This window comes from Pseudorca crassidens, chromosome 20 (genome assembly GCF_039906515.1).
Source record: "Pseudorca crassidens isolate mPseCra1 chromosome 20, mPseCra1.hap1, whole genome shotgun sequence".
Taxonomy (NCBI): domain Eukaryota; kingdom Metazoa; phylum Chordata; class Mammalia; order Artiodactyla; family Delphinidae; genus Pseudorca; species Pseudorca crassidens.
In genome coordinates, this window is record NC_090315.1 from 57,984,628 (window position 1) to 58,006,614 (window position 21,987).

At 50.5% G+C, this 21,987-nt stretch overlaps 1 protein-coding gene across 1 annotated transcript in view; it reads right to left on the minus strand.

Annotated features, from left to right (window-relative positions):
- Positions 1 to 21,987, minus strand: part of SLC38A8 (solute carrier family 38 member 8) — a 37,587-nt gene that overhangs the window by 11,684 nt on the left and 3,916 nt on the right. The window contains exons 2-6 of the mRNA XM_067718090.1: positions 20,472 to 20,670; positions 10,960 to 11,101; positions 10,039 to 10,140; positions 6,796 to 6,853; positions 1,070 to 1,184 (exon numbers count right to left, since the gene is read on the minus strand). Coding sequence (XP_067574191.1) covers positions 1,070 to 1,184; positions 6,796 to 6,853; positions 10,039 to 10,140; positions 10,960 to 11,101; positions 20,472 to 20,670 — 616 coding nt within the window. The remainder of the gene's footprint in view (positions 1 to 1,069; positions 1,185 to 6,795; positions 6,854 to 10,038; positions 10,141 to 10,959; positions 11,102 to 20,471; positions 20,671 to 21,987) is intronic.

The window sequence follows — 21,987 nt, forward strand, 5'->3', positions numbered from 1 at the left end:
CTTCCAAACAGCTCACAGCACCCGTACAAGGCACCCACTCATGGGCGTGGACTGACTGGAAGCAGTCTGAACAATGCTTTCCGTGCCGTGTCCACCCCACCCTTAGAGCACCTAGAGAAAGAAGCTGTCAGTGCGCCCATTTTCCTGATGGGGAAAATCAAGACCCAAGATGTCAATAACTGTCTGGAATAACACAGCTCATTACAGCAGAAGTCAGGTCCCTACCCCACAACCCAGCACTGCCTCTCGGCCTCCGCATCACCTGCCCGGTCCTGAGACATCCACCGCTGACCAAGAGCTGTGGTTTGCTTTGGTTTTTCTCCAGTCCCAGGATCCTGCTGGCCCTGGACCATCTGAAGGAGACTCTCAATCACCGGGTCCAACTCAGGGGCCACAGAATGAGAGAGACCTCCCCTGCTAGACAGAAGTCACCCAGCAAGTGTCCAAGGCCCCTGACACATCTGTGGGAGCCCAAGAGCTCCCTGAATCAGAGACTCTGATAGGCTGACGAAAGAAAGGGCTGCTGGGCTGGAGGAAAGCGGCCAGCAGTCAGCCTGAGCCCGGGCCCTGGGCTGTGCACCGGATGTGCCGTGGGACCTCAGGTGTGGCACAGCCCCTCTCTGAGCCACACCTCTGTCACCTTTGAAGACCCTCCTGTGCCAGTGTGTGGACGGTGAAACCCACTGCATCCAAGAGAGTGTCCTGTAAACCATGGCCTGGATATAATGCTCCGACAGCCAGCACTGACGCCATCCCACGAGACGGGCAGGCAGGGGCGTGGGGCGTGAAGAGCAGGGGCTCAGGAGACAGACGGGCCAGGGTTTGCATCTCAGCTTTGCCACGTCTAGTTGGGAGACCCTGGACAAGCCATGGCAACCCTCTGAGCCTCAGTGGCCTCCGCTATGAATTGTGGACTCTCCTGGGGGTGTTAGGGACAAAAGCAGCACAGGCAGTCAAACCGCTTAGCACTGCACCCGGGACGCGGTAGGGTCTCTATACACACTTGTGATTATCCCGGTTTCTCCCACTGCTCCGCACCCAGGTCCCGGGCACCCCGCGTGGGCCTTACCTGTCAACGAGTAGACAAGGCAGCAGGCCAGCAAGGACAGCACGGAGACGAGGGCCCAGTGCCCGAGGCTCTGGTGGCGCATGCTGCAGTAGATGGACACGGCAGCTTCGTGACACTGCAAGGGAGCAGCAGGGTCAACGGGAGTGGAGCCAGCTGGGTGCTAGAATCACCTGGCGTCATCTAAAAAGTCTCAGTGTCTTGGGACTTCCCCGGTGTCCAGTGGTAAAGAATCCGCCTTCCAATGCAGGGGACATGGGTTCAATCGCCACAACAAAAATCCCAAGCGTCACAGCTAAGACCCGACACAGCCAAAAATAAATAAATATTTTTAAAAATACAAAAAAAAAAGTCTCAGTGTCCCCAAACGTGGGTAACAACCCAAATGCCCACCAAGAGCAGAAGGTAGAAGTGCTCAGATATTCATGTGTAGAATATTACACAGCACTGAAAAGGGGTGAACACAACTGCACACCTCAACAGACAGCCCTGCAGCTGTAACGTGGAGCAAAAGACGCCAGAGAAGAAGAACGTTTCCATGTACGTGAAGTTCAAGTTACAAGCCAAGCAAGCCAGGACGGGGTTCTCAACCGCAGCACTGCTGATGCTTGGAGACTGTCCTGTGCACGGTGGGATGCGGACCACATCCCCTGGCCTCGACCCACTAGATGCCAGGAGCCTCCCCCACAGTTGCGACAATCAAAAATGTCTGCAGACATTGCCAAATGTCCCCTAGGGGGCAAAATCACCCTCAGTCGAGAGTTACCGTTTGTGGTGACACAGGGCAGAATAGTGGGGTGGGGTGGTGCTATTGAGGGAACATTCCAGGGGTGCTGACGATGCTCTATATCCGCATCGGGGTGATGGTTTCATGGGAGTACACATACTTAGGGTTTATATACTTCCTACATACTGTATCACATGGTCAATTTTTTTTTTTTTTTTTTTTTTTTTTTTTGCTGTACGCGGGCCTCTCACTGTTGTGGCCCCTCCCATTGTGGAGCACAGCCTCCGGATGCGCAGGCTCAGCGGCCATGGCTCACGGGCCCAGCCGCTCCGCGGCATGTGGGATCCTCCCGGACCGGGGCACGAACCCGTGTCCCCTGCATCGGCAGGCGGACTCTCAACCACTGCGCCACTAGGGAAGCCCACATGGTCAAGTTTTTAAAAATATAAAATACATGTAGCCAATGCCAGCAGCCCACCTGTGATGTGGACCTTATTTATCTGGAGCAGGTCCTGGGCAGCGGTGTTTTATCAGCAGCCCAGGAGGCCCTGATGAGCAGCCAGGGGTGAGACGTGCTGCTGTATCTGGATGTGCCCTATGGGTTCTGGGATTTTCCCAGGCTCCCGGGGCAGGGTTCCCACCACCACATCCATTTACTCACTTGTGATCAAAGCCAACAGGATGACCGTCCATGCCTGCCCACTCCCCAGGCTCGAGAGCCCTGCTCCCCTCGCCCACCGAGCTCAGCCCACCACGGTCCCTCTTCGCTGCCTCAGGGCCTTTGCCCGTGCTGTGTGCTCTGCCTGCGATGTCTCCTGGTCCAGCCAGCTTCTACTCATCCTTTAGGAAAGCCCTCCTCCCCAGCTGGCCGAGTTCTGCTCTCACGGCCCCCAGGTGAACACATCTGGGTTTGCTGGTTCAGCGTCTGTCAGGTACGTGGTGTCAGACACACCTGCCTCCCGCATTCGCAGCACAGAGCCTGGCCCGTGGGCGAAGGGCACTCCGGTGGTTACTCAATCATCCATCCCTTTGCCCCACTCGCAGTCACGAGGCCTCCCTGCACCCAACCCCAGCTCTCCACACTCAGGTCCTTATATCAGTGCCCCTTGTTGCGAGTGTGGGGTACCCATCAACCAGCCTCACACAGTCCCCACCCTCATGGAGTGCCCACTGTGAGGGGCTGGGGCACACCAGCCTCAGGCCTCCCGATTCCAGCCACAGAGGCGGCGTCCAGCCTGAGGCAAGCACGCACACACACACACACACGCACACGGGCCCTCAACCAACAAGCAGCGGAACTCAGGATCAACGTTCCCACCTCCTATACTCCGGAACCCAGACATGGGGAAAGGATGCTTGGTGGTTGCAGGATGGGGCCCTGCCCTTCTTCCTGTTTCTCCTATGACTCCTGGGTTGTGTTTCTCTTGGTCTTATGCCGGGAAATAAAGCTTCTGAGGGCAGGGCTGCCCTGCTGGGACAGCATCTAGGACGCTGACTGGCCAATAGCAAGCTCACTATTCACTAAGTGATGGGATGCAGGGCAGAGGAGCATGTGGTGGGTAAGAAGTGGAAACGGTCCAAACGGCCACCAGCTGAAGAAAGGAAAAACAAGCTATGGACTCTCCAAACAGTGGAATATCATTCAGCCATGAAAAGGGACGTGGTCCTGACACATGTACCACACGGACGATCCACAGAAACACCATGGTGAGTGGGACTTCCCTGGTGGCACAGTGGTTAAGAATCTGCCTGCCAATGCAGGGGACATGGGTTTGAGCCCTGGTCCGGGAAGATCCCACATGCCGCGGAGCAACTAAGACCGTGCGCAACTACTGAGCCTGCGCTCTAGAGTCCGCAAGCCACAAGTACTGAGCCTGCACGCCACAACTACTGAAGCCCGCGCGCCTAGAGCCCGTGCTCCGCAACAAGAAAAGCCACCGCAATGAGAAGCCCGCGCACCGCAACGAAGAGAAGCCCCCGCTCGCCGCAACTAGAGAAAGCCTGCGTGCAGCAACAAAGACCCAACGCGGCCAGAAATATAAATTAAAAACAAAACAAAACACCACATCGAGTGAAAGAAGCCAGCTACAAAGAACCATATACTGTATGATTCCACTTACCTGAAGTGCCCAGCACAGGCACATGCAGAGAGACAGAAAAATCTGTGGTTGCCAGGGGCCAGGAGGGAAGCAAGAGGGGGATGGGGAGTGACTGGTAATAAGTACAAGTTTCTTTTGAAGGTGATGAAAATGTTGTAAAATTGATGGTGGCGATGGTTACACAACTCTGTGAACATACTAAAAACCACTGAACTGTACACGTTAGAGGGGTGAGTTGTATGCCACGTTAAGTTGTATCTCAAAACCGTTTAAAAACACCAAGGGGAAAGAAGACACACAGAGGGCCAACAGGCACATGAAAAGATGCTCAACAACGCTAATTATTAGAGAGATGCAAATCAAAACTACAGTGAGGTACCACCTCACACAGGTCAGAATGGCCATCATCAAAAAGTCTACAAATAACAAATGCTGCAGAGGGTGTGGAGAAAAGGGAACCCTCCTACACTGCTGGTGGGAATGTAAATTGGTACAGGCACTATGGAGAACAGTATGGAGGTTCCTTTAAAAACTAAGAACAGAACTACCATATGATCCTACAATCCCACTCCTGGGCATATATCTGGAGAAAACCATAATTCGAAAAGATTCACGCACCCCAATGTTCATTACAGCACTATTTACAATAGCCAAGACATGGAAGCAACCTAAATGTCCACTGACAGATGAACGGATAAAGAAGATGTGGTGCATATATACAATGGAATATTACTCAGCCATAAAAAGGAATGAAATAATGCCATTTGCAGCAACATGGATGGACCTAGAGATTATCATACTAAAAGAAGTAAGCCAAAGAAAGACAAATACCATGACATCATTTATATGTGGCATCGAAAAAAAAAAGATACAAATGAACTTATTTCCAAAACAGAAAAAGACTCACAAACATAGAAAACTAACTTATGGTCACCAAAGGGGAAAGGGGGATGGGGGGGGATGAATTAGGACTTTGGAATTAACATATACACACTACGACGGATAAAACAGATAACCAACAAGGACCTCCTGTATAACACAGGGAACTACACTCAATATTTTGTAATAACCTCTAAAGGAAAAGAAATCTGAAAACGAATGTGCATATATATTCAGCTACATATGCCTGAATTGCTGGGCTGTACACCTGAAACTAACACGGTGTTGTACATCAGTCATACTTCAATTAAAAAAACACAAACAAGGGAGAAGTACCGCGTGTGGCCAGAGTGTCTGGGAGCAGAGCCTGCACCCACAACCCGTGCTCCCCCAAGCCCCTCCTTCCGACTCTGCGCAGGCTGGACGGGGTGCCCCGCTAAGTGTGTGGGGAGCGGTGTGTTTGAACCCGACCTCCCGATGACGCCAGGTGACCGCCCACGCCTTCCCCCGCTCAGCAGCCCCTCCAGCCCAGCGCCACTCCTCACCCGGCTCCCTTCCACCTTCACCTGCACCTAGTTCCCCCACCCCCAGATCCCTGACTCCCCAAGCTGGACCCTGGCAACCCTATCCCCGGCCTCGGCAACTAGTCCTCTGCCCCACCCCCGCCCTGCAATCCACATCCTTTCCCAACTCCCCCATCTCCGCATCCCGTGTCCCTGGAAACGGCAGCCCAGGTCTCGGTTGCTAGGAGAATGGGATGAGGGAGCCGAGGCAAAGGTGAGGGGGGCACCTCTTCACAAGCATCTGGAAAGCACCCCGCACCCCTGCCCGGCGCGAGCCTGCTACACCATATGGTGCTCGGGGACCCGAGAGAGGACTGGCTAAACGACATCCAAACGGTTGACAGCAAAATCGTCGCCTTCCATCTTTCAAAATATTGGGTGTGCAGGAAGAAACGTGAGAAATTCTGTAAGCGGCTTGCTAAGCCCCAGAAACGCTACAGCGACTCATTTATAAAAAAGAGCAACGGAAATGTTTCAGGACTTTTCTTTTCCCCAAAAAGTGGTTCTCAAAGAAAACATAAGCTGACAAACACAAAGTGGAGCTGGTTGGTGAGCACAGCAAGAAGCCGCTCAGGCTACGAAGCTGAGACACTGTCAACCCCGAGCCACTTTCCCTCGAGAACTGGATTTCACTGGGGGCGGTTTTGTTGTTGTCGTGGTGGGGAGGTGGTTGTTTTTAGGAGAGAGACAAATCTTTCCTAAAATAAACAATGGAGCAAGGGAGTCAGCTGCCGCCTGCTAGGAGACTGCGAGACCCCAGGAAAGCCCAGAAGGCGGGGAGCGAAGCCCAACGCCAGCCCCGCCCCTCCAGCCCCGCCCCGCCCCTTGCAGCTCTCCAGCCTGGGACCCCCGCCCCCTCCGGGGCTCTCCAGCTGAAGCGCCCTCCCCTTCTAGCTGGCCACCTCCCACACATTGCTCAAGACTCCTCCCAGGCATCTGCGCCTGGAAAAGGGCATCTCTGAATCTGCCCCACCCAGCGCTGCGGCGGAAGACCCTCCACTGGATTCCACGCACGGAATTCCTTACTCCATGCCATTCTATCAAACTCTATATATTCTGCCCAGTACCGCCAGCTCCCCACGCACCTTCCCGCCCTCCTAGCCGGCAAGCCTCCAGGCCTGCGCGGCAGAAGCCACCTGCACGAAGGCGTTCTACGTAAAAAGGCCGCTCCAGGTCCCCAGGCGTGGCGACTCGGCCGTGAGGACTTCGCAAAGGAGGGGACAGGTCCCGGGCCCACACACTGGACCCCAGACCCAACAAAGGTGCTGCTGCTGGCTGTCGGCGGGGCCGGTTCCCAGAGCCCAGATGCCGGCCACGTGCACCGTCTGCCAAAGACAGCCCATCTCACCCCAGCACAAGTCCTCGAGCTTCTCCCGACAGGGAGGCCACACTCTCCTGAGGGAGCAGGCGGTCCCCAGAGCCTGCAAATGCCACCCTCTGCAACACGGACGCCAAGGTTACCTGAAATCCGAAGCAGATGGTGGGAAAGACACTAAATACGGAGGCCCAGGAGGAAGGACTGTAAAGAGATGAAAACGGGTGCTTGTTACAAAAAGTTAAACTCAAAACAACCTTCAACTTGAAAATGAGTTTTCAACACCACCAGCAAGATGTAACTAAGCGTGACTGTAAGACAGGTTTTAAAAACCATGTCCACTGCCGGGTTTGGGGGGTTGGAAAAGGCTGCATGTTAAATGCTGCACTAAGTACATCTGTGCTGACATATGGTAACTTGACATTCTCCCTGCAGGCACAACTTGGGCAGGGCGTGGCTGGGAGGAACTCCCAGCCTCCCTTGGAGGCTGCCTGTGCCCAGTGAGCTTAGGGGCTGGGGTGGTTGGGGGCACAGGCAGCCTCCATCCAACAGACCCCACAGGGCAAGGATGCTTTGACCTCTGTCCAAGCTGCCCAAGAGAACTGAGGTGTGCATGGGGCAGAATCTTCAGCTCAAGCCCTCTCAGTGGTCCCCACATGGTGGCCCTCCAGCTTCCTTTAATAATCAGCTCTACGTACCAGCCTCCGGCACCTTTAGGGACACATAGTGGAGGGAGCATATACAGCACCCGCTATAGAATCGGGGTTTCCTGGTTGTGGTAGAAGAGTGGGCCCCAAAGAGACCCATGTCCTAACCCTGGGGACCTTACACGACACAAGATGACCCTGGAGGATCTCGGCCCAATGTAGCCCAAGGATCCTTGCAGTCAGAGAACCTTCCCCAGCTATGGTCAGAGGGAGCTGTGACCAGAGAAGCAGGGTCAGAGAGATGGAACCTTGCTGGCTTTGAAGATGGAGGAAGAGGCCCCGAGCCAAGGAATGTGGGCGCTTCTAGGAGCTGGAAACAGCAAGGAAATGGATTCCAATCTAGAGCTTCCAAAAGGAACACAGCCCTGCTGACATCTTGATTTTAGCCCAGTGAGACCTATTCTGGACTTCTGATATCAGAACTGTAAGAGAATAAATTTGTGTAGTTTTAAGTCACCAAGTTTGGCAGGAACGTGTCACAGCAGCCACGGGGCAAGTCACACGGTGGTATCTCCCTTCTGTGCTGCGCTCCGGCCGCCTCTTAACTCTGGTGCAAATCACGGAGCCTCCCCGCCAAGCCCTGCCTTCCTGGACTTTCCTCAACAGCACTGTCAGCCGATGGCCAGCTTCTTAGCGCCCACGCTCCCACAGCTCCATCTGCCTGCCCGCGTCCTCTGGGCCTCACGTGCTGTCCTCTCCTGTTCCCGTGGGTGAGACTGCCCGAGCTCCAGCCTTGGAGGCTGCATTTCCAGAGAGCAGGACCCTCCCCTCTGCAGACTCAAGGCCACAGATGAGCAGTGGATCTGGCCCTCTTCTGATCGGGTTTCCTCCACTGCTGGGTCATGCCGTCGGTGTGCCGTGGGCCACACGGGACGTGGCCTCTGTGCCCCGGTACTTTCCGCTTCTCCCCTCTTCAGAAGAGCTCTTTCCCGGCTTTTCCCTTCCCCCTCTCCTGAACCCAATCCACCTGCGCCTTCAACCCCGCCTCCTGCCCTGATGAAACAGCCACATCGAGCGGCCTCCGTGGCCAAATCAGGCGCCAGGGCTCAGCCCCATGTGACCCAGAAGTGGCAGCTGGTGGCGATCACCCCAACCTTCTTGAAATTCTGCTGACTTCTGAGACCCAGATTCTATTATCCTCTGTCCTGGGTTGTACAGTGTCCCCCTAGATTTATAGCCACTGGGAACCTCAGAATGAAATCTTATTTGGAAAAAGGGTCTTTGTAGATGTAATTGGTTAAATGAAGATGAGGTCATACTGAAGTAGGCTGGGAGTTAACCCAACAACTGGTGTCCTTATAGGAAGAGGAAACACACAGGGCAGAGGCCGTGTGACCATGGGGGCCGAGTCTGGAGCGAAGCATGTGCAGACCAAGGAAGGCCAAAGAGTGCTGGCAACACCGACGCTGGGAGGGGCAGGAAGGACCCTCCCCCGGAGCCTCCAGAGGGAGCGCAGCCGTGCCCACACCTTGATTTTGGACTTTAGCTTCCAGAACCAGGGGAGAAGTCGCTGCTGCTTTCAGCCACCCGGTTTGTGCTCATGTGTTACTACGAGCAGCCCCAAGAAGCTAACACGTGCTGCTAACTTGCCATCCCTCTCGCTGATCCCCCAGGGCCTGGCGGAGGGCCACCAGCTCAGTTCTCACCTGGGCTCCTGGCCTTACTTCCACGCCATCTATGGGTTGATGTTCCTCTCTCCAGCCCAGGCCTCTCTGGACTCCAGGCGCACAGTCTGACCAGCTCCCTGACGTCTTTATTTAGCGTTTCACAGCCGTCTCCAACCTTACACATCCCCACCCGACCCCTCCCCGTCCCATCCAGCCCATGAAACGGCATCGCCAAAGCTCAGAGTCACCCGGACTCTCTTCTCTCTCTCTCACTCCACTTCCAACCTACCCTCCAGGAGGGTCCACACGATTTGCGGGACCCAGTGCAAAATGAAAGTCCCGGCCCCTGTTCAACACCGGTTAAGCCTTTCAGGATGGCGCCAGCAGGGCGTTAAACCAAGCGCAGGGCCCTTCTCAGCCCAGGACCCTGGGGGACGTCACAGGTCACAGGCTCATGGAGCTGGCCTGCCACCAGCCGATTTGATTTCAAGCCCCTGCTGTGATCAAAACCCTGCAGCGGCTTCCATGCAAAACTGAAGTCCTCACCGCCGCTCTACATCCCTACAGGATACCCCCCCCCCAGGCCCACTCCCACTCTTGGCCTCGCTCAGGCTCGTCGGGCCTCACTGGCCTCTGCCCCTGCCCCTGCATCTTGCTAGCTGGTTCTGCGGCCCCTAAGCTGTGGGGAACGCGTCTGCAACAGCCTAGGAGCCCCAGGCTGGTGGGGTGTCCAGTGCTTCCGTGTCCCTTAGCCTGTCCCCTGTCCTCACTAGTGATAGCACTGTCGTTCTGAAGAAGGAAAGGAGCTTTTTTTTCGCCGCACCGTGTGGCACGTGGGATCTTAATTCCCCGACCAGGGCTTGAACCCGCGCTCCCTGCAGTGGAAGCACAGTCCTAACCACTGGACCGCCAGGGAAGTCCCAGGAAAGGAGGCTTTGCTGAGTTCTATGGCATCAGAGACTTGAAGGATTTCACGGGACGAGCCAGGGCTCTGTGCAAACCATGGGCAGGGTCGGGGGAAGAAGCGTCCCTCGGCCCTCACAGCAGCCCTGGGAAGCCATCGCCCAAGACTCACCTCGATGCCAGGTGGGGCTCACGAGCGAGGTCTTGGGGCCCGAGGTAGTACTGTGCCACGATGACCAGGGCCAGGTAGCAGGCGGCCAGGGTGCCTAGGATGCTAACACACGGACGGACCGCAGCGTTAGGGGCCTCTATGGTGAGGTAGGGCCTGGGGAGCCACACGGAGCGGGGTCTCAATGCCAGCTCTGCCCACACAGGCAAGGTGTCGGGCCAGTGTCTGGACTCCATTTCCTTATCTGCACAACGGGGACAGCGGGAAGAGCATTCCAGGCAGGCAGGGCAGGGCCATGCTCAGGCCCAGCGAGGTCAGACCTGCGAGCCTGTGATCGCTACGGGCGGCCCCGTCTCTCCAACAACAGCCGCTGGGATTCAGCATCTAAGTCGGGACACTGCCCGCTGGGCCACAGCACAGGGGGAAGGAGGACCCTGACTCAGCTGGTGAGGGCTGGGGGTGCCCGGGGGCCAAGGGGGTCCTGCCCACTCTTTCTCTGCTCCATTTCATTACACGACAGGGGAAGGCGGGTGGCACACTTGTGTGAAGACTTTTGCCAGGCTTAATTTTTCCAAAAGTACACGAAGAGCCTAAGACGGTAAAATGGGAAAAAGTGTGTGTGTGTGTGTGTGTGTCCGTACCAGCATGTGTGCGTGTGTGTGCAGAAAATGTCTACAATCATTAGGTAACAAAATGTCAGCTGCAGGTCCTGTCATTACGGGTAAATTTCTTTTTTGTCTGTATTTTCTATCAGGCACATGTATGACTTGTGTAATTAAACATTTTTTCCCCCTTCTGCAAACGGGAAGACCTGTGCTAGCAGCTCCCCTACCCCAGGCGGACAGAAACCACTCACCAAGCGCCCGCCGAGGTGGGGACCCAGCCCCAGCCATCGCCCTGCCAGGAAGGGGCTGCAGCCTGTACCTTGTGTATTTCTGGAAGCCGATCTCACGTGGGGCGGACAGGGGCAGGATGGCCAGCATGGAGAGCAGTGTCAGGGTGAAGCGCTGGTCGGTGTACCAGGGCTGCAGGGCTGGCGGGGCGCCGGGCAGCAGCAGGTCGCACACTAGGGGAAGGGAGGGAAGGAGATGCAGCGAGCCCCGCGTGGCCTCCCCCAGCTGAAGAGCCGCGGCCACGGGCTTCCCAGCTCTGGGTCCTCGGGTGGGTTCGCCGTGGGCACTGAGTCATCCCCGTGAGTTTAAAGGGATGGGATGACAAGCATGATGGGGATCTTGTCACGTGCCACCAGGACGGAGGGAACACGCTGTAGGCATTCATTCAACAGACCTTCACCGAGTTCCTTCCGCCCGGCAGGCGCTGCTCTAAGTGCTGGAATCGGCAGCAAACGACACAACGGTCTGCCCTTGGGGCACCCAGGCCCTCCTGTTTGTGAAAATTTACTCAAGGGCTCAAAGGGTGTGTGCGGAAGTCGGGGCCTGGAATACAATTCCCCCAAACAGCAGCCCCGGGCAACCCCGTTATCAGAGAGAGGAGAATTAGGGCGGGGCTGAGCTGGCCGCTTGCACCAGACAGGCTGGGGGCCCTCGGGGGTACTTGGCAGGGGGCGGGGCTGGAGGGTCCTCGATGGCTGCGCTCACACAGGGTGCCTGGTGGGGATGCCTGGGCTCCGCGGGGGCCCCCCCTGCAGACCGTCCAGCAGGCTGGTCCATGACAGCTGGGGGGTCCCGAGCCCAAGACGGAAGGTGCCGTCCTATTAAAGGCCGGGCCTAGAACTGGCAGTGTCCCATCTGCCCTCCTCCGCCAGGCCGAGCCGTCACGGAGCCCGCTCTGATTCGGGGGAGGGGACACAGACCCCATCAAACTCTCAAGAGAAGGAACACCTAAGAGTCTGGACCCGTTTTGATTCCACCACAGTAAGACGGAGAATTTGGAGTTATCAGATAGAAGAGGCTAGACAGATGGGGGAGAGGGGAGACAGCGAGATGGCTTGAGGCCGGAAGCACGCGGATAGAGGTGCCGAGAGCTGGTTCCCAGCCCACTCTGGGGGCTGGCACTGCTGTAACATAACCCTTCCTTCCCACCACGTGCTCCGTAAAGCACGCGATGAAAAGAGATCAACGGCCTGACCACAACGGCTTGCTTCTACTGGAGTGACGCAACGGGACAGCTCCACGTGGAGCTCAGGGGACAGAGACCTCCCCTGAGGGAGGCAAAGCAGGCTTTCCTGGCCAGAGAGGCCAAGGGAATGCGCGTACCCAAAGGTGCACAGAGACCCCACGTGGCCTGGGACGGGGGGCAAGCCCTTCTTAGCCATCTGGACTCCTGAAGCCAGGAAGGCACCCCCTCTGCCATCTGGGCTGCCCAGCTCCTTCCTGAGCCCTCACTTTCCAGGCCACACCTTGGTGTCCTCGGCACCATCGTTTACAGTCACTTGTACCCGATGAACGTAATGACTCCATCAAAAGCCCAACCTCCAATTAGCCTTCAGCCCAAGTAACCTGGACTTGCCTTCAGAAAGACATATCCCTAAATACCTAACCAGAAACACGCAGACGATGCTCTCCTCCCACCAGTCAATCCACCCAGAGCTGGGGTGGCATGCCTCCAATCAATACTCTCTCCAGGTGGTCCACTAACTGAGCCCAGAACCTTCTCAACACAGCAGCCGCTCAGAATCCTCCTAAACACGGCAGCACCTCCTCCTTCCGCAAATGGCAGCCCCTCAGAACCCTTCGTAGCACAGTACCCCTCGGATCCCAGGGACACGACAGCCCCTGAGATTGTTCTAAACATGGCCGCCCCTCAGAACCCTCCTCAGCATGCCAGCTGCTAAGATTCTTCCCAACATAGTGGCCCATATTTTCTCAACACTGAGGCCCTCAAAAGCCGCCTCACATGACACCCCCTCAGAATCCTTCTCAACAGGGAAGCCCTCAAAATCAGTTTCAACATGGCAGCCCCTAAGATTCCTCTCAACACTGAGGGCCTCAGATCCTCAACACAGCAGCCCCCAAAATTATTCTCAACAGGGCACCCCCTCAAAATCATTTTCAACATGGCAGCCCCTCAGAATCCTCTTCCACACGACAGCCACTAATTTCTTCTCAACACTGAGGCCCTCAGAAGCCTCCTCAACAGGAAGAATCCTTCTCACGTGGCAGCCCATTGAACCCTTCTCAAGACACAGCCCCTCACATTCCTTCCCAACACGGAAGCCCCTCAGAATCTTTCTGAACACTGCAGGTCCTCAGAATCCTTCTCAACACAGCAGCCCTTGAGAATCCTCCAAAGGATGGCAGCCCCTAGGGTTCCTCTCAACACGGAGACCCTCAGAATCCTTCCCAACACAACAGCCCCTCACAATCATTCTAAACATGGCAGCAGCTCAGAATCTTCTCAACACAGCAGCCCCTCAGAATTGTCCTCAGCAGGATAGCCACTCAGAATCCCTACGAACACCACAGCCCCTCAGTATCCTTCCCAAGAAGGCAGCCCCTCAGAATCCTCCTCAACACAGCAGCCCCTCAGAATCCTTCCCAACACTGCAGCTGCTAAGATTCTTCCCACTGTGGGAGCCACTAGAATCTTTCTCACACGGCATCACCTCAGAATCCTTCGCAACACAGCAGCCCCTGAGAACCCTCCAAATCACGGCAGCCCCTAAGATTCTTCTCAGCACGGAGGCCCTCAAAATCCTTCCCAACACGGCAGCCCCTAAGATTCTTCTAAAGAAGGCAGCCCCTAGAATCCTTCTCTCATGGCAGCCCATCAGAATCCGTCCCAATACAACAGGCCCTCAGATCCTTCCCAAGAAGTCAGGCCCTCAGAATCCTTCTCAACACTGTAGCCGCTAAGATTCTTCCCAACAGGGCAGCCCCTAGTATCCTCCTCAAAAAAGCAGCTCCTAAGATTCTCCTCAACACGGCAGCCCCTAGAATCCTTCTCACAAAGCAGCCCATCAAAATCCTTCCCATCATGGCAGCCCCTCAGATCCTTGCCACTAAGTCAGGCCTTCAGAATCCTTCTCAACACGGCAGGACCTCAGAATTCATCTCAGCAGAGCAGCACCACCAGTTGACCAGAATTGAAATCCGACATGACCTCTACTTGTCACTGTCAGGCAGGGCATTTCAGTGCCAATTTAAAGTTGGTTCAGATCTACCAACTTTCATTTTTGTGGAGGATAAGAGTCCTTCCCACAACATGGGAGCCTTTAATTTCCATATCCCTGCATCAGGGACCTTTTTTCACGGTTCAAGAGACAGAACAAACAGCAAAATGATAGACCGAGATGCAACCATCAGTCATTATTACATTCCAAGTAAAAGTCTAAATATGCCAATTAAAACCCGAGACTGTCAAGATGATAAGAAAGCAAGACCCGACCATATGCTGTCTACAAGAAGTGCATTTTAAAATTCCAAGGTTCAGAGTAAAAGAGTGGGAAAAGAAATTCTGTGCAAACACTAATCTTAAGGATGTGGGAGAGGCTATATTCACAGGTGTATTCACAAAGCATTACAGAGACAAAAAGTGAAATTTCATAATAAAAAGGCAATTCACTGTGTGTGCTTATTCATAAGAGAGCTTCAAAAACCATGAGCAAAAAATTCATAGAATTAAAGGGAAAAGTAGACAGATCTGCAATCATAATTGGAGACTTTAACACTCTCTGTCTCATAACCTGACAGAATAACTAGACTCCCCCACTGCCCCAAAAATCTGCAAGGCCATGGAAGATCTGATCAAAGCTCTGGATCACCCTGACCTAATAGAGAGTTCTAGAACACTGTACCAAAGAACCACAGAATACACACCCTTTAAGAGCTCACCAAGAGAGACCACATGCTGAGCCAGAGAGTAAGTCTCACATGGCAAAATTATACAGATGTGTTCTCTGACCATGGTGCATTTAAGGCAGAAACCAAAAAGGCGACATGCACAGAAAGACAGACAAGATGAAAAGGCAGAGGGCTATGTACCAGATGAAGGAACAAGATAAAACCCCAGAAAAACAACTAAATGAAGTGGAGATAGAAAAAGAATTCAAAATAGTGTTAGTGAAGATGATCCAGGACCTCGGAAAAAGAATGGAGGCAAAGACTGAGAAGATGCAAGAAATGTTTAACACAGATCTAGAAGAATTAAAGAACAAACAAACAGAGATGAACAATACAATAACTGAAAAGAAAACTACACTAGAAGGAATCAATAGCAGAATAACTGAAGCAGAAGAACGGGTAAGTGACCTGCAAGACAGAATGGTGGAATTCACTGCTGCGGAACAGAATAAAGAAAAAAGAATGAAAAGAAATGAAGACAGTCTAAGAGACCTCTGGGACAACAGTCAATACAACAACATTCAACACAACAACATTCACATTATAGGGGTCCCAGAAGGAGAAGAGAGAGAGAAAGGACCTGAGAAGATATTTGAAGAGATTATAGTCGAAAACTTCCCTAACATGGGAAAGGAAATAGCCACCCAAGTCCAGAAGTGCAGAGAGTCCCATACAGGATAAACCCCAGGAGAAACACACCGAGACACACAGTAATCAAACTGGCAAAAATTAAACACAAATTGCTGAAAGCAGCAAGGGAAGAACGACAAATAACATACAAGGGAACTCTCATAAGGTAAACAGCTGATTTCTCAGCAGAAACTCTACGAGCCAGAAGGGAGTGGTATGATATATTTAAAGTGATGAAAGGGAAGAAACTACAACCAAGATTACTCTACCCAGCAAGGATCTCATTCAGATTTGATGGTGACATCAAAAGCTTTACAGACAAGCAAAAGCTAAGAGAATTCAGCTCCACCAAACCAGCTCTACAACAAATGCTAAAAGAACTTCTCTAAGTGGGAAACACAAGAGCAGAAAAATACCTACAAAAACAAACCCCAAACAATTAAGAAAATGGTCATAGGTACATATTAATAATTACCTTAAAAGTGAACGGATTAAATGCTCCAACCAAAAGACACAAGGCTTGCTGAATGGATACAAAAACAAGACTCATATATATGCTGCCTACAAGAGACCCACTTTAGACCTAGGGACACATTCAGACTGAAAGTAAGGGGATGGAAAAAGATATTCCATGCAAATAGAAACCAAAAGAGTAGCAATACTCATATCAGATAACATAGACTTTAAAATAGAGAATGTTACAAGAGACAAGGAAGGACACTACATAATGATCAAGGGATCAATCCAAGAAGAAGATATAACAATTGTAAATATTTATGCACCCAACATAGGAGCACCTCAATACATAAGGCAACTGCTAACAGCTATAAAAGAGGAAATCGACAGTAACACAATAATAGTGGGGGACTTTAACACCTCACTTACACCAATGGACACATCATCCTGACAGAAAATTGATAAGAAAACACAAGCTTTAAATGACACAACAGACCAGATAGATTTAATTGATATTTATAGGACATTCCATCCCAAAACAGCAGATTACACTTTCTTCTCAAGTGCTCATGGAATATTCTACAGGATACATCACATCTTGGGCCACAAATAAAGGCTCAGTAAATTTAAAAAAACTGAAATCATATCCAGCAACTTTTCTGACCACAACGCTATGAGATTAGATATCAATTACAGGGGGGGAAAATGTAAAAAAACACAAACGCATGGAGGCTAAACAATATGTTACTAAATAACCAAGAGATCACTGAAGAAATCAAAGAGGAAATCAAAAAATACCGAGAGACAAATGATACTGAAAACACGACGATCCAAAACCTATGGGATGCAGCAAAAGCAGTTCTAAGAGGGAAGTTTATAGCTAAACAAGCCTACCTCAAGAAACAAGAAAAATCTAATATAAACAATCTAACCTTACACCTAAAGAAACTAGAGAAAGAAGAACAAACAAAACCCAAACTTATCAGAAGGAAAGAAATCATAAAGATTAGAGCAGAAATAAATGAGAGAGAAACAAAGAAACCAAGCAAGGATCAATAAAACTAAAAGCTGGTTCTTTGAGAAGATAAAATTGATAAACCATTAGCCAGACTCATCAAGAAAAAGAGGGAGAGGACTCAAATCAATAAAATTAGAAATGAAAAAGGAGAAGTCACAACAGACACCACAGAAATACAAAGCATTCTACAAGACTACTACACGCAACTCTATGCCAATAAAATGGACAACCTGGAAGAAATGGACGAACTCTTAGAAAGGTATAACCTTCCAAGACTAAAGCAGGAAGAAATAGAAAATATGAACAGACCAATCACAAGTCATGAAATTGAAACTGTGATTAAAAATCTTCCAACAAACAAAACTCCAGGACCGGATGGCTTCACAGGTGAATTCTATCAAATATTTAGAGAAGAGCTAACACCCATCCTTCTCAAACTCTTCCAAAAATTGCAGAGGAAGGAACACTCCTAAACTCATTCTATGAGGCCACCATCACCCTGATATCAAAACCAGACAAAGATACTACAAAAAAAGGAAATTGCAGACCAGTATCACTGATGAATATAGATGCAAAAATCCTCAACAAAATACTAGCAAACAGAATCCAACAGCACATAAAGGGATCATACACCATGATCAAGTGGGATTTATCCCAGGGATGCAAGGATTCTTTAATATATGCAAATCAATCAATGTGATACACCATACTAACAAATTGAAGAAGAAAAACGGTATGATCATCTCAATAGATGCAGAAAAAGCTTTTGACAAAATTCAACACCCATTTATGATAAAAACTCTCCAGAAAGTGGGCATAAAGGGAACGTACCTCAACATAATAAAGGCCATATATGACAAACTCACAGCAAACATCATTCTCGATGGTGGAAAACTGAAACCATTTCCTCTAAGATCAGGAACAAGACAAGGATGTCCACTCTCACCACTATTATTCAGTATAGTTTTGGAAGTCCTAGCCACGGCAATCAGAGAAGAAAGAAATAAAAGGAATACAAATTGGAAAAGAAGAAGTAAAACTGTCACTCTTTGCAGATGACATGATACTATACATAGAGAATCCTAAAGATGCCACCAGAAAACTACTAGAGCTAATCAATGAATTTGGTAAAGTAGCAGGATACAAAATTAATGCACAGAAATCTCTTGCATTCCTGTACACTAATGATGAAAAATCTGAAAGAGAAATTAAGGAAACACTCCCATTTACCACTGCAACAAAAAGAATAAAATACCTAGGAATAAACCTACCTAGGGAGACCAAAGACCTATATGCAGAAAACTATAAGACACTGATAAAAGAAATTAAAGATGATACCAACAGATGGAGAGATATACCATGTTCTTGAATTGGAAGAATCAATATTGTGAAAATGACTATACTACCCAAAGCAATCTGCAGATTCAATGCAATCCCTATCAAATTACCAATGGCATTTTTTTTTTTTCTTTTACAGAACTAGAACAAAAAATCTTAAAATTTGTATGGAGACACAAAAGACCCCGAATAGCCAAAGCAGTCTTCAGGGAAAAAAGCAGAGCTGGAGGAATCAGGCTCCCTGACTTCAGACTATACTACGAAGCTACTGTACTCAAGACAATATGGTACTGGCACAAAAACAGAAATATAGATCAGTGGAACAGGATAGAAAGCCCAGAGATAAACCCACGCACCTATGGTCAACTAATCTATGACAGAGGAGGCAAGGATATACAATGGAGAAAAGACAGCCTCTTCAATAAGTGGTGTTGGGAAAACTGGACAGCTACATGTAAAAGAATGAAATTAGAACACTCCCTAACACCATACACAAAAATAAACTCAAAAAGGATTCGAGACCTAAATGTAAGACCGGACACTGTAAAACTCTTAGAGGAAAACATAGGAAGAACACTCTTTGACATAAATCACAGCAAGATCTTTTTTGATCCACCTCCTAGAGTAATGGAAATAAAAACAAAAATAAACAAATGGGACCTAATGAAACTTAAAAGCTTTTGCAAAGCAAAGGAAACTACAAACAAGACGAAAAGACAACCCTCAGAATGGGAAAAAATATTTGCAAACGAATCAACGGTCAAAGGATTAATCTCCAAAATATATAAACAGCTCGTGCAGCTCAATATTAAAAAAAACAAACAACCCAATCCAAAAATGGGCAGAAGACCTAAATAGACATTTCTCCAAAGAAGATATACAGACTGCCAACAAACACATGAAAGAATGCTCAACATCATTAATCATTAGAGAAATGCAAATCAAAACTACAATGAGATATCATCTCACACCAGTCAGAATGGCCATCATCAAAAAATCTAGAAACAATAAATGCTGGAGAGGGTGTGGAGAAAAGGGAACACTCTTGCACTGCTGGTGGGAATGTGAATTGGTTCAGCCACTATGGAGAACAGTATGGAGGTTCCTTAAAAAACTAAAAATAGAACTACCATATGACCCAGCAATCCCACTACTGGGCATATACCCACAGAAAACCGTAATTCAAAAAGACGCATGCACCCCAATGTTCACTGCAGCACTATTCACAACAGCCAGGTCATGGAAGGAACCTAAATGCCCATCGACAGATGAATGGATAAAGAAGGTGTGGCACATATATACAATGGAATATTACTCAGCCATAAAAAGGAACGAAATTGGGTCATACGTAGGGACGTGGAGGGATGTAGAGTCTGTCATACAGAGTGAAGTAAGTCAGAAAGAGAAAAACTAATATCATATATTAACGCATATATGTGGAACCTAGAAAAAGGGTATAGATGAACCAGTTTGCAGGGCAGAAATTGAGACACAGATGCAGAGAACAAACGTATGGACACCAAGCGGGTAAAGTGGTGGGGGTGGGGGTGGAGGTGCGATGAATTGGGAGACTGGGATTGACATGTATACACTGATGTGTATAAAATTGATGACTAATAAGAACCTGCTGTATAAAAAAATTTTTAAAAAAAAGAAACCAAAAAGGCAACTAGAAAACTCCCAAATAATTGGAAATTGAATCACACAATTCTAAACATCCCATGAGTCAAATAGGAAATCATAGCAAAAACTAGCAAAGGACTGAATGGATTAAAAGTGAAATCAGAACATATCAAAATCGGTAAGACGCAGCCAAAGAGGTGCTTAGAGGGAAATTGTTAGTGGGGGGACTAGAGGCCAAGGGAGCATGGGGCTGAGCGTCTTTGACATCCCCAAATTCAAGGTGTTGCCGGTTCTCTCACAGGGGTGTCTTTGCAGTTGGGGCCGCCTCCCCGTCTGTAGAATGAGTCCCTCCTGGATCCCCAGCACAGCTCCCTCCAGCTCCTTGACTCTCACTGTGGTGGTAATTGCTAACCCTGCACCTCCCTTCGCCACGACGTTAGGAGCTGGCAGTGGTCTCGGCCTCCACTGCCTGCCAAGGGCCCAAGCCAACGTCCTGCTCATCCACCAGGAGCTCGGGAGACGCGAGCTCCACACCCGGGGTCAGCCCTGACTCCAGGGCAGGTACTTACACTTCTCCAGCTGGTCCCCGATCACCCTCAGGAAGGCCACGGAGATCATGAGCAGGTTGACGATGAAGCAGGCCTCACACAGCTTCCTGATGGTGGGGCCACACAGCCCTCCGACCACGCCCTGGTAGGTGGCCTGGCCACTGACAGAGGCGGCATAGCCCAGGATGACCAGCCCACTGATCAGGAAGACCAAGGAGACCTGCAGAACAGGACCATGGGGCCAGGCGTGCCCACAACCGCCCCCCAGGATGCTGATACCACTCCCTCCGGGTCTCACCTGCAGAGGCCACGGCTGCCTACAGCCTAGGGCCTCTACCTGACAAGCGACCAGCCCCCTCCCTTGAAACCAGAGCTGCAAAGCAGGTGGATTCTAGAGGCCGCACTGGCTCTACGTCTGTGAGTCTGGGGTTCCCACCACTCCACACCAGTTGGACAAATGAGGCATCAGAAACTCAGAGTTTAAATTACTTTCCTAAGATCACATGCGTTGCAGGTGAAGAGCCATAAAGCATGATGGTTAGGAAGCAGGCATACTTGGGTTCAATTCCAACTCTGCCACTCACCTGCTCTGTGGCATGAGGCCCACCATCAACCTCTGTTTTCCCATCTGTGAAATGGGGATGATACCATCTACCTTACTGGAGAGTTGTGCCAGCTCAGTGCCTGGCACGTGGTAACTGCTCAAGAAATGATGGTCATTCTTATTCTCCAGACTCCCTCTCCAGTGCTCTGTTGGAATTTTTTCCAACACTGAAAAATTTTCAAACATCTAGGAAAGTTGGAAGAATTTTACAGTGAACGCCCTGTACCCACTACCTAGATTCTACTAGGAGCAGATCACTGTGCTTATCTGATCACATCTCTACCGTGCGTCCATGTCTCCATCTAAACTTGGGTGTACGTTTCAAGGCAAGTTGTGGGTATTAATTAGCGTACTTCCCCCTAAAGACTTGGGCGTGCGTATCGTTAATTAGAGCTCGATGTGTGTTTACAGTCCCTCTCGTAAGATAAAATTTACACAGTGAAATGCAGTCTTAAGTGTATATCATTGGAAGGGGTATAACCAACGTACAAGTGCATCCTAAACCCCTACCAAGACACAAAATGTTACCACGTCCCCGAAGTTCCCTCCTGTCCCTTCCCAGTCACTTTCTGTCCCCGTGCCCAGAAAAAAACCACTAATATTTTTCTGCTTTTAGCCATTTTCTTATCTGCCTTTCCACTGAGTGGTAACGTTTGTGAGGGCCAGCCCTATCGGGCACATCGGTAAAGTTTATTCCCATTTTTGCCAAGTGCTATTTCACTGTGTGGATAGAAGCACAATTGGTTGATCCAATCCCGTTGCCAGACATCTGGGCTGTTCTTCGTGTTTGGCTACTATGAATGAAGAGCTGAGCATCCTAGAATAAGTCATTCTGAGGACCCACGTTTCCTTCTCCTGGACACACACCGAGGAGTGGAATTCCTGGGTGTCAGGGTAGATGTGTGTTCGACTCTAGCAATTTCTTACAAACTG